At 41.9% G+C, this 13,534-nt stretch overlaps 1 protein-coding gene across 2 annotated transcripts in view; it reads right to left on the reverse strand.

The window, feature by feature from the left end:
• mrps23 (mitochondrial ribosomal protein S23) overlaps positions 1-706 on the reverse strand; it is an 8,825-nt gene extending 8,119 nt beyond the window's left edge. Inside the window, exon 1 of one of the 2 annotated variants that reach the window (XM_042226774.1) lies at positions 518-706. In XM_042226774.1, coding sequence (XP_042082708.1) covers positions 518-561 — 44 coding nt within the window. In that variant the 5' untranslated portion in view covers positions 562-706. The remainder of the gene's footprint in view (positions 1-517) is intronic. The other variant, XM_005937124.3, reaches the window with a different exon arrangement.
• Between the last annotated feature and the right edge of the window lie 12,828 nt (positions 707-13,534).

Here is a 13,534-nt window from a genome sequence, read left to right on the forward strand (position 1 = left end):
ATATATCATATTAAGCCAGCATATTAAGCTATAGCTCGTTTGCACACATCCCTGTTTCAAATCTCCATATTTTGTCTCCCCCACATTACTATTTAATGATCACATTATTTCAAGAATGTAATAAATATGTTTGTAAAAATTTTAACGCTAACTAGGTACACGTATTTGCAATATTTATCAGGATCCAGCAAGCGCTGTTTCGGCGCATCAGATAGAGAGCAGAGCTTTTAATATCGCAAAACTGGTCGCATGCCGATGACGTCATCACGTCGCCCCTTTTTTTTTAAGGGGTCACAGTTCCCGTGACTAATGTTTCTTAATTAATTCAATTATTTTAAACCCACGTGTTGCCTGAATAAAACACGTATTACTGCCCAAGGCTAGCACATATACTGTACCAACTAAAGACTCTTTATAGTGCCGGAAATAGTATCACCATCATCGACATTGTGGATACAGCTAAAAGCCACATTAGCTTCATCATTACTTGAATAAAAAGCGTAAACATTGGTCTTACCTTGTGAATACCGTTCCAAATCTCTCTAGTCTACTACCTGCCATGTGGAGCTTTTCGTCGACAGATCTAGCTATATAATTCCCCTTTTCTAGAAAAAATCTGCATTAAAGTTGACCATTGTATGCAACACTGTCGAAACAACCCGTTCGGATCCTGTCATGCGATTATAGTACGGGTGCCTTGAATGGTCAAATTGTGAGCATTGATACTGAAATATTGGTTCTTCCGATACCAGACATTTATGTTCCAGAATCGACTTTCGTATTACATTATCGATATTATAGTAATTTAGGGTAAATTTGTAGTTTATAATTTACAAGAACACAGTGGAAAGTAACTATATTATTGGATTGTCTGAATAGGAACTACTTCTTCTGCCTATCACAGTGAGTTGGGAAATACGACTGTATAAATGCATCACGGCTCACGTGTGCGCGCTAGTTCAGTTTTCTATCATAAGCAGAGTTGCGTATGGGGCTCCACAAAAAGCAAAGATGCGGTTTGTGACACATGTGGCAAGGCCACAAACCTTGTCAAACACAAACAAAAGTAAATTGTAACAGAATATGATGAGGCGAACTGGAGGAGGAGGAGAGACTTTGTGTCTAGGCATTGTGTTCAAATGACGGGAATTCGCCCCATTCTTAAAACTTCAGAATCCCATTTGTTCAAATTGCAGAGTATTTACAGTGTATTATATAGACTAGTTATATATAAAATATACAGTAAAACGGTCATTGTATGCTTTAAAAAACTCAAATATTTCATACATAAGATAAATAGACAATGACATGTATCTATAATGTTTTTTCTCAGCTTTACTATTTTCAATCAGTCACATTTGTTTTGGAATGGAAAGAGAATATTTAAAATGTAGGTATAGATTTCAGGATTGTTTTTTTTTTTTTTAGTTCTTGTGTGAATTCTTCATAATTAAGCAAGAAGAACAATAGTCTGATGTCTTGTAGTCATTATACAGTTGTATTTCCGAATACGGTTTGAAATACACTACTTTTCATTTTTATTTACCAAACACATCAAGTTTTTACGCAAATGGTAAATGACCTGAATTTGTATAGCGCACTTAGTCCCTATGGACCCCAAAGCGCTTTACACTACATACAGCCATCCACCCATTCACACACTGGTGTTGTAGCCACAGCTGCCCTGGGGCGCACTGACAGAGGCGAGGCTGCCGGAGACTGGCGCCACCGGGTCCTCTGACCAATGCCAACAACTCTCTGTTGAGTATTGCAGCGTCGACAGCGATCAACTCGAAGGAAAATGACGACGGAGGCAAAAATGTCCTTAATATTTTGGGAACTTTATTCCTCATCAACATGCGGCAAAACTTTTCTCATGGGTGCCATTTTCGTTGTGGTATACTTTTTTTTTCTTAGGGGCGTGATGACGCAGCATCCGTGCTCTTACAATGAAACAGTGCCTCCTTGTGGTGGCAACTAAAATACTGTCTCTGTTAAACCACAGTAACCATAATGCAGTTAAACATCAGCGTTGCCTTTCGTCGCTGGCCTGTACTGTCAATCAGGAACACCTCTGCGTCCCCCCTCTGTTGGGCGACGCCCCTGCACTGGGTACCGTCTGCCAGTTCTACGCTGTGTGACTCCGGTCTGAACGCGTTGTCGAAGCTCTTGAACTTGGCGATGCTGTTAATGATGTGTGTGGTAGCCCCAGTGTCCACCAACAGGCCTTTCTCCTCAATGCTGTACGCTGACTGCTGGACTTTGGATGTCTACGCCCTTAATCCTGAAGGCATAATCTGGCGTTTCTGGTTTGGGATCCGTTGCCGCTCTCATCTGCGACCTTCCGCGCGCCATCTTGTTTGGCTTTATGTCTACATGTGGTGTCACTGTGTGTGCTGCTTTTGCAATGACTGCACCACGTCCTCCGTCTGCACGCTTTTGCTCGGTGGCCTTTTAGTCCGCACTTGAAACACACAATGTCCTCATCGTTCTTGTTTCTGTATTGTGCGCTGGATCTCGTGTGCTCACGGCCGGTTCTTCCTCCTGTTTTCATTACGTTGTCGCTATACTCCGATGCACTCGACTTTTCAGTGTCTTCGAAACTTCGTAGCTTTGTTTTGAACTCAGCAAATGTCATATCGTCTTTATCGTGGGTAACGTGTATTGCAAATGGCTTAAAATTTTCAGGTAGTCCCTTTAAAACCATAGCAATTAACAATCCATCACCTAAATCTCACCCGCATTGCGCAGCGCTGTAATGGCGGCCTCTGCTCTGATGACATAGTCTGTGACAGTCTCTTCCCTCTTTTTCTGAAGCGACGATAGCGTGGTGTACAGGTTGATGATTCGGGGCTTCCCCTTTCCCGCGTAGTAGTCCCTTAGTATTTCTAATGCTCTTCTCCCATTATCAGGGGCATCTCTCATAATCAGTGAGAGGCTTTTATCGTCCAAGAATTGGATTAACTCGGCGTAAGCGTCTGCGTTCTTCTTACCGTCTGCTGCTACTTCAGCCGCGCCGTTCGGTTCCTTCAGAACGGTGTCTTTTAATCCCAACAAGTGCAAATATCCAAGCACCTTAGTTTCCCAAAGTTCATACCTGGTCTCATCTCCGTCAAACATGAGTCGAGGCAGCCTGCTTGCTCCTCGTTGATCCATGTTGCTATTTAGCCGTTAGCCCGCTATCCGTTGTGGCTCCGGATCTTCATGAGAAAAAAAAACCTCTTCTTCGAGTCGGCCCTGGGCCCATAACTCGGCAGTGTCACCTGCCCAGTCAGCATCACTGTAGGCCACTAGACCCAAATTTTCATCTGTGTTTCTCCTAAAACACAACTTCTTATCTTTGGACCCTTTGAGATATCTCAACACGTGTTTCACAGTTCCCCACTGTTCTTCTGTGGGTTCATGGAAATGTTGTGACAACTTGCTTACCACAAAACTCAGGTCAGGGCGGGTACCTGATGCGAGGTATATAAGACTGCCTACAGCCTCCCTATACATCCTCACATTTTTTATCTTAGTAGCACCTTCTGTGTAACACAACTTCTGATCACAGGGAGTTCCTCTGGGTTTACAGTTCTGCATGTTAAACCTCATCAGTATCTTGTTGACATAGGTTTCTTGTGACATTGTTACACATCCATCAGACTGAGTGAAATCAATACCCAGAAAATGCTTAAGTCTGCCCAAGTCTTTCATCTTAAATTTGACTGAAAGCATTTCTTTCGCATCCTTCATTACCTTTTCATTGCCAGCAGCAATTATCAGGTCGTCCACCCAGATGATCATAATCACCTTACCATCTTTTGTCTCTTTGGTATAAACACAGTGGTCTGCTGGGTTTTGCCTGAAACTGTTCGCTGTTAGGTATTCATGCAAGATCCTATTCCAGTTACGACCAGATTGTTTTAACCCATACAAGGATTTTTGTAATCTACAGACTAGCCCTTCTCCCTCTTCATAACCTTCTGGCTGATCAATGTAGATTTCATAATCAATGGGAGCGTGTAAATATGCTGTCTTCACATCCATTTGATGGAGTAACAGGTTCTCCTGCGCCGCTTTCTGTAGCAAAACTCTTATGCTAGTTAAGTTGGCTGTTGGTGAGAATGTCTCTCCATAATCTATCCCCAACTGTTGGCTGTAACCTTTGGCTACGAACCTTGCCTTGTATCTGTCGTTTCCCTCAATGTCACTCTTAACAGAATAAACCCACTTCCCCCCCACTGTTTTCTTTCCCTTTGGCAAAGTGGTTAGGGTGAAAGTGTCATTTTCCCGTAACGAGTGAATTTCTTCATCCATGGCCTTGATCCAGTTGTTTGAGTTAGCTGATTCTATGGCTTCCTCAAATGTGTTTGGGACACCACACACTGCCCTGTAGCAGTAGTCTATGGTAGTGTGGATCTCATCGCTGCCACTGTTGGCAGCTACAAAGTCGTTTAAATGTCCCGGTTTTCTTCTCTCCCTAAGAGGATACCTTTTGTTGACAAATCCATCACTTGTCACACTTGTCTCTTTTCGTTCACGCTCATCAGGTATACCACTTTGTGGACTTCTGTCTGTCACAATAGGTTCTGGAACCTCATTGTCCTTGTCACCTTTCTCTGAAGGTCTGTTAGCCATAGGCTGTCTTACTCTGCTACAGTCATCATTTAGTTCTCCCTCATCTGTCTGTGTTTGTCTTTCTACATTTACTTTGTTCACAAACTTAACAAGTCTATGTTTCTGAACTTTCTCAATTTCGGGGTGGTAAACTAAGTAGGCGGGACTGTTCTTATCATAACCTACAAAGAAACCTTGGTCACATTTTGAATCAAGTTTCCCCTTGTCCTGTTTGTATGCATAGCACACAGACCCAAATTTCTGCATTCTTGACAAGTCTGGCTTTTTACCTGTCAGCATTTGGTAGGGTGTTTTCCCTGTTCGCTTATTAAAACATCTGTTCCGTGTTACAGCAGCAGTTTGAATGGCATAGTTCCATAGGCACTTCGGTAGCTGACTCTCAATTAGCATGCACTTGCCCATCTCGAAAAGAGTACGCCACCCCCTCTCGGCTGTACCGTTCTGATGGGGTGAGTACGGGGCTGATGTCTCATGCTTAATGCCATTTTTCCTTAACAGGGTTTGGAAATCTCTGCATGTGAACTCTGTCCCATTGTCTGATCTAATGCATTTTACGTTGCCATATGGTGCAACATCCGCTAGAAATTTCTCTGTTGCCTGCACTGTATCAGTTTTCGTCTTCAGGAAATATACAAACACTGAGTTTGAATAATCATCAGTGAATGACTGCACATATTTGTACCCATCAATAGATTCAGTGGCTATCGGACCTGCTAAATCTGTGTGTACCATTTGTAGAGGAGCCTTTGCTCTTGTATCAGGATCTCTGTTTCGGGTTTGTGCAAACTTTCCCTGGATACACACTTCACATTCCTTTTCAGGTCTATCGGTTCTCCCCTTAATCTGCATACCGTTAACCACACCTTGCAATCTTGCTACATCTTCATAGTTGCAATGGCCTAATATCTCGTGCCATGCTTGTATGTCATGACAGGTGTTACACTTATCATTACCCTCTACTTCAGTCTGCAAATAGTACAACTTTCCATACACATGAATGTTAAAGTTAGTACAGTCTTTGTGGGTCAACACGTCCTGCCCTTGTTTGAAGGTGACTGTTGCTCCTAATGCAGTGGCTGACTTTACAGAGAATATGTTCTGGGGGTATGATGGAATAAACAGTGCGTCTTTCAACGTTGCCTTTCGTCGCTGGCCTGTACTGTCAATCAGGAACACCTCTGCGTCCCCCCTCTGTTGGGCGACGCCCCTGCACTGGGTACCGTCTGCCAGTTCTACGCTGTGTGACTCCGGTCTGAACGCGTTGTCGAAGCTCTTGAACTTGGCGATGCTGTTAATGATGTGTGTGGTAGCCCCAGTGTCCACCAACAGGCCTTTCTCCTCAATGCTGTACGCTGACTGCTGGACTTTGGATGTCTACGCCCTTAATCCTGAAGGCATAATCGGACGTTTCTGTTTGGGTCCGTTGCCGCTCTCATCTGCGACCTTCCGCGCGCCATCTTGTTTGGCTTTATGTCTACATGTGGTGTCACTGTGTGTGCTGCTTTTGCAATGACTGCACCACGTCCTCCGTCTGCACCTTTTGCTCGGTGGCCTTTTAGTCCCACTTGAAACACACAATGTCCCATCGTCTTGTTCTGATTGTGCGCTGGATCTGTGTGCTCACGGCCGGTTCTTCCTCCTGTTTTCATTACGTTGTCGCTATACTCCGATGCACTCGACTTTTCAGTGTCTTCGAAACTTCGTAGCTTTGTTTTGAACTCAGCAAATGTCATATCGTCTTTATCGTGGGTAACGTGTATTGCAAATGGCTTAAAATTTTCAGGTAGTCCCTTTAAAACCATAGCAATTAACAATCCATCACCTAAATCTCACCCGCATTGCGCAGGCTGTAATGGCGGCCTCTGCTCTGATGACATAGTCTGTGACAGTCTCTTCCCTCTTTTTCTGAAGCGACGATAGCGTGGTGTACAGGTTGATGATTCGGGGCTTCCCCTTTCCCGCGTAGTAGTCCCTTAGTATTTCTAATGCTCTTCTCCCATTATCAGGGGCATCTCTCATAATCAGTGAGAGGCTTTTATCGTCCAAGAATTGGATTAACTCGGCGTAAGCGTCTGCGTTCTTCTTACCGTCTGCTGCTACTTCAGCCGCGCCGTTCGGTTCCTTCAGAACGGTGTCTTTTAATCCCAACAAGTGCAAATATCCAAGCACCTTAGTTTCCCAAAGTTCATACCTGGTCTCATCTCCGTCAAACATGAGTCGAGGCAGCCTGCTTGCTCCTCGTTGATCCATGTTGCTATTTAGCCGTTAGCCCGCTATCCGTTGTGGCTCCGGATCTTCATGAGAAAAAAAAACCTCTTCTTCGAGTCGGCCCTGGGCCCATAACCTGTTGAGTATTGCAGCGTCGACAGCGATCAACTCGAAGGAAAATGACGACGGAGGCAAAAATGTCCTTAATATTTTGGGAACTTTATTCCTCATCAACATGCGGCAAAACTTTTCTCATGGGTGCCATTTTCGTTGTGGTATACTTTTTTTTTCTTAGGGGCGTGATGACGCAGCATCCGTGCTCTTACAATGAAACAGTGCCTCCTTGTGGTGGCAACTAAAATACTGTCTCTGTTAAACCACAGTAACCATAATGCAGTTAAACACTGTACAACATGAGTACACACAATGAATATCTTAACACTCTCTATCGAAAACGTTGTACTTATGCAAAGTATTGGTATCGATACCAGCCTGAGGCATTGGTTGGAGGGGACAGGGTATCCACTGATTGTTTGGACAGACACAAAATTCTCTCTTAACTGTTGCCAGAGAAGAAAGAAACCGTCCTCTTCCATTATTATGTACATGGTGGTGGTAAGGTGTCTTGTGGGAACTGACGGATTGAAACAAATGAGTGTGCTGTGTGCACAACAGTGTGACAAACATTACCTGTCCTTTTATTAACTGCAATAGTGGTGATCATTAGCCGCTAACTAACTGGGTAAGGGTGTCATGGGCCACTGCACTGTTTTAGGGAACATATTTAGTTTTACAGTAAGATACAGGGCTGTTCCCTGCCTTTCTGGGGGGCTTATATTTCACTATTAACAATAACAACAACAACCAAACTATCCAGAATGAATTTTGACATAATTATGGATTATTATAACAATGATATTTAAAAACAACACAGTTTTAAAGAAAATACATTAAGATGGCGATTAAATATATTAGGTTTATATTTCAAATATGACAAAAATGCTGATTTTACAGCAGCAAAATTATTGTATCTCTACAGTTTAAATGTGTAATAAGATCACCCATCTGCCTAGCACAGAGTGGATAGTGAAACTAATTGAATCATTATAAATACAGTATTTTATATTTATTACTTTTTATTAAATTTCTCATTACTTAATTATTATAGCACTAGGAATAAATAATAAGGGAAGGATGTGGATCAGAGCTATGATGCAAACCTGTGGCCATAGTACATATAGTCTTCTGGAGAAGGTAAAAATGTCATTGTGTGTGCATGTGTGTGTTTTATGTGTATATGTCTGTGAAGGTTCTCAGTCATCCAGGTCATCGTAGTCAAAGGAGCTTGCAAAGAAAAGCGTCTGGACTTCTTTAAGTTGCTTGAAGACGTTTCACCTCTCATCCGAGAAGCTTCTTCAGTTCTAAGGTCAAATGGTGAAGAGTCCCAGATATAAACCTAGTGGGAGTATCCCCCCACAGAGGGACAAAAGGACCCCCTGATGATCCTCTAATCGCCTGAGCCAAGGTGGGAAACTGGGCGTGGGTCCCAATCAGCCAGAGTTTCGGGTGTGTTCATTGTGAAACCTGGCCCCACCTTATCATGCGAATTCCTGAGGTCAGATGGCCCAGGATGTGAGTGGGCGTTAATCTCAAAACTGGATTATAGATGGCAGAGAGTTGGTGTCGTAAACCCCCGCCTCTGTTCAAAGATGGTCGCTCACAGTGGACATAGATGGCTTCTTTCACTCCTCTTTCAAACCATCTGTCCTCTCTGTCCATCTGTCCAAAATGTGAACATTGGCATCCTCGAAAGAGTGTCCTTTATCCTTAAGATGCAGATGGACTGCTGAGTCTTGTCCTGTGGAGGTGGCTCTTTATGTGTAGATTTTTAAAAAAATTATTACTCATTGACCAGATATGCCCTGAAAGGACAGGGGGAGGAAACAGCTACAAAAGGAGCTATGTGAGGCTGCTAAAGGTATTGGATCACCTCACCAGATGGATTAAAAGAGCACAGGTAACATTAACACATGTACCAGTTGTTGAATTGCAAAGGTATTCAAGAATGAAATCAATAATAAACACAACTGCAATGTTATGGTTCTATAACATGTTTCTATCATTACTTTATTAAGGATTAGGTGCAAGAGTTGTTAAGTGTGGACAATTAAATAATAGATTAATGCAACAGCAAATTGTGCCTTGTTCTCAGATGGACCACAAGTGGAGAGTGACAGATCAGATGAGGAGATGGAAGGAGGAAGAGAGTGAGTCACAGGCAGAGGCAAGTTTATTTTCCACAGTTTTTTTCATCAGTTTCATCACCATATGGTTCCAAGTGCTGTCACCAATCTTTGCATTATATTTTTATCTCATAACAGTTGTTTAATCAGCTACCATCTCTCCTATGGACTTTTTAATGTCTACAGTCTCAGATCAACACAGTCCAGCACTATCAGCATGAGCACCACCAGCAACCCTTTAACAGCAACATTGTATGCCATCAGCTAAAACATAGGCTAGGTTTGCTTTGCATTGTCTCCACGTGATCACAAAGATATAGTATGATGCGATTCCATATTAGACTCTTCATCCATGTTGGTTGTTGTTATTCAGCCTGGTTCTATGTGCCCCTTTTTAACTTTGAGCACCCGCCCCTTCAAACATCTCTGCATGACCCTCGCCACTCCTGTATGGTCCTTCCAAGGTCAGAGGAAAGTGATTCACTGGGCTCATACTGCCAGATTCACTTGCTATCAGGTTGAGAATCTAACTGCTTCTTTCATGCAACATGGGTTTTGGTGGTGATCTTTGGCCAAAGATGTCAAAGAGTATGTTTCTTCTTGTTCTACAAAACCTCCAGTTCTCCACCTACCAGGTTATTAAAGCTATTACCCACATTGGGTCATTCTTGGGAACATATTGTGTTTCATTTTGTCACACAACTACCACCCTCATGTAATACTGTAATATTAACTATTATTGATATTTTTTCCAAAGCTGTCCATTTCATAGTTCTCCTTAAAACTTGAGACTGCTCAACTTCAAAGTGTTTTTCGCTTGCATGCATTCGCTAAGGATATTGTCTCCGACCAGGAGCCTCAGTTCAAAGCTCGTGTCTGGAAGGAGTTGTGTTCCAAACTTGGGGCCCAGGTCAGCCTCTCTTCTGGTTTTCAACTGCAGACTAATCGACAGGTGGCGCTGGCTAATCTAGAGCATGAGGCCACTCTTTGCTGTATTACATCTACTAAGCTATCTCTTTGGATTTTCTAGCTTTTCTGGGTGGAATATGCCCATAACTCCATGACCTACAAACTCAAAAGTACTCTGTTCCCTCTGTCCAGCACCACATTTGTTGTTGCCACTGTCTATGAAGGTGCACCTGTACCAGAACAGTATAAGGAACAGAATAAATGCATTGCTGACTGCCATGCTATGAACCAGACCAGAGAGTGGTTGTCCAATAAATATCCCTCTATGAACAGAATCTAAAAAGCTTGCACCTAGTCTTTTTCTCTTTTTCTCTTTTCATGCCTCCCAGCTCAAAGTGGTCTGGACCAGTCAACTGCCCTTTCCTCCAGTCATAAGAAATATAGATTCCCTTCCCTTATTTAAGTCATAGCTCAAAACATACTTGTTTAACCTGGCTTACTCACTTTAATACAGATCTTGTTGTCAAATCTTGTTTATTTGTTTCTTGTATCTTAATTTATTTTAATCTACTGTTTTATTGATATGTTTTTCTCTCTTTGTAAGGTAACCTTGGTTTTTAGAAGAGCACCCTCCAAATAAAATATATTATTATTATTATTATTATTATTATTATTATTATTATTATTATTATTATTATTATTATTATTATTATTATGTGTAAAGTGATTCTGACCGGTGAATCTGTGAAAGAAAATTTACCTTTATTTTCTTTGTTAAGAGATAAGATGAGATGAGAGAGATAGCCTTTATTTGTCAGTTGCAGTTTTTTTTCCCACAACCGAGATGACAGACCTTGCCGACCGTACATACAATACACAAACATCACATTGGGGAGACAGGTCAGGCTAGGTAGCGAGGAAAAAAACATCAAAATGTGTAACACAAAAAGGATAATACAGGAATGCAGAGATATCAACACACCATAGCACAGTAAACACAGACAAGCAACATGGGAAAGTGTTCCAGTGTGTACAACTGATCTGGGACCGCTGCAATCTTCGATTGCGCCTCCAGCTGATCCGGTGTCCACATCGGATGGTAGGTAAGTGTTGGAGGAGGTGTTGGATCCGGGGTAGGGAGGGTGATGCGTCAGTGAGTGCTTATCAGTATCAGTATATGTATGTGTGTGCGTGTCCATAGTTCAGCTGAGACAGTGTCCTTTGCCCTGCCAGGCTAAGTAAACAGTCTTCCAGCCAACCCAGATGGCCTTGCATGGAATGGGAAATCTCAACACATATGTTGTCGCTTTTCTCCTTAAGGCAGGGGCTTTAAACTTTCTATATTTAAATTGAAAATATTATATCATATATAAATTATGGTTAGAATTTTAAATTGTTTTACATGATGTGATGGACCTCCATCTCTCTGGCTCAGAGACAAAAGCTGGCGCACCCAGGCAGTAAACACTTTTATTGCATGTGGTAAAAACAGAATGTTAACATGATTGATCAAAAAGTTGAAGGGAAGCCCTTAGACCCCATGTCCGACTCGAGTTTCATCTCCTACACCTTTTGGATATCTCCCTATAAGGAGATGACACTTCTCACATCACCATGGCAACCAGCTCCTATCCTCCGCTCAGGGCTGTAGAGAAAAGTGCCCATTCCATAACACCTGATTTATGGCCCTGCTTTTTCTCTAGTAGTCAGCACTAAAGTATGTACCTTCTGGTGCCATCTCTAGTGCAGGCAAACTAGACAGGTCAAAGGCATTAATCATCTATATATAGGGATGGGAATCGAGAACCTGTTCTCTACAGGAAATGTTTTCTAGTAGTCTAAATTTCTTGTAATCGCAAGTCTGCTTGCCTATTGATTCAGCCTATCGGTTCATACTCTTACATTACATTTAGTTCATTTCAGTTGTCGGATGAGCAAAATACTAGTGCAGTCTACAGCATGGATATGGACATAACATATTTTAATTGCACAAAAGGACAAGTGTAACAATGGTTGCATTCAGTTGTTTAAAGGAGGTGGCAGAAACACTCAGGACAGTCAAAAAGTCATGACCACACCATCAGTTCATCAGTAGGATGAACAAATTAAAGGTTTTCAGGCCACACTAACAGTAATGTTCAGTGATAAGCACAACTGAATTATTCATGATTTTCATAAATTCAAGATCTTTTATAGACATTTGAGGTTAATTCTCTTGCTTTCTCATTGAAGTCACGATTGTATTGCTTTACCAATGGCTCCTCTATGTGAGCAATGGAGATTTGGTTAACTTGAATGGTGGGAATGCTGCTCCCCAACTTATAGACTTCTCTATAAGGTAGCGAGAACTAAAATCCACACATACACGCACCCACCATTGACCAACATCAGTAGCAACACACTTATCATTTCAGTAGCAAGACATCCTTGCAGAAAACAATAAAAAGTGGGAAATCTTGCTGCATGCTTTAAATGTTAAAAAGTACTACCACCTGGTGGAAAAATATAGAAAAAAAATTCAAAGTAAATAGTACAAGAGTAAAATATTCCTTGATGTTAAGATAAATGTGGGAGCAAATGTTGGTTACTGGCCAGCTTAGCTACTTCAAACTAATCCAAGGAAGTGAGATGGTGCATTGGTTAGCAATGTTGCCTGAGTTCACTGCCACCATCTGTGTGGAGTTTGCATGTTCTCCCTATGCTTGTGTGTGCTCTCTCCAGGTACTCCAGCTTACTCCCACAGTCCAAAGACATGTGATTGTGATTCTAAATTGCCATAGTTGTGAATGGTTATGTTTCTATGTGTTAGCCCTACGTCAGATTGGTGACCTATCCAGGGAGAAGCTCGCCCCTTGCCCTAGAGGATAGGCTCCAGCAACCTGCAAACCTGATAAGAAAATGGATGGATAGGTGATAATTATTCATTCATCCATCCATTCTATTCGGTCGATTCCACATTCTTTATTTAGTTATATGATAATTATTAACATAATCGTTCTGTTTTCCTTTAAGAGTAAATAAAGCAGGAATCATGTAGGTTAGTGAATTCCACAGTAAACCATCTTCTCTTTGTAGAAACTGTGCAGGATCTTTATTTTACAGTAGAGGTTATTCCAGTAAACAAATTCTTTGCACTTCCTTTTTTGGTTGGTACTGTTCAAAGGCAGAGAAAGCAACTTTATTGCTCTGTTGAAAAAAGGAAAAGATGAACTTTAAACTCTCCTTGTCAGCTGACTAGAGATAAAACTATTATGTGGGACAACGGATCAACAGGGTCAGAAACTCTTGAAGAACAAAGGCCAAGAACAAAAACATGCCTTGATTTCATGAAGGGATCTGAGAAATGTAGAAGGCACAGACATTTATAAGTATTTCCAAGTGGCTTTTCTGGTTCTGCAACAGAGAAAGTTTTAGAGCAGAAAGGCATTATAAGCTGGTAAGACTAGGTTGAGTTCAGGAATGTTGGCACATAACAGGGTGGTGCAAGGAGGCAGAAAGAGGGAGGGACACAAACAGAGGAGGGACAAAGAACAGGAGAGAGTCATAAATGTAAT

Source organism: Haplochromis burtoni, unplaced genomic scaffold (assembly GCF_018398535.1).
Source record: "Haplochromis burtoni strain Fernald_Lab_line unplaced genomic scaffold, NCSU_Asbu1 Contig_227, whole genome shotgun sequence".
In the NCBI taxonomy this organism is placed as follows: domain Eukaryota; kingdom Metazoa; phylum Chordata; class Actinopteri; order Cichliformes; family Cichlidae; genus Haplochromis; species Haplochromis burtoni.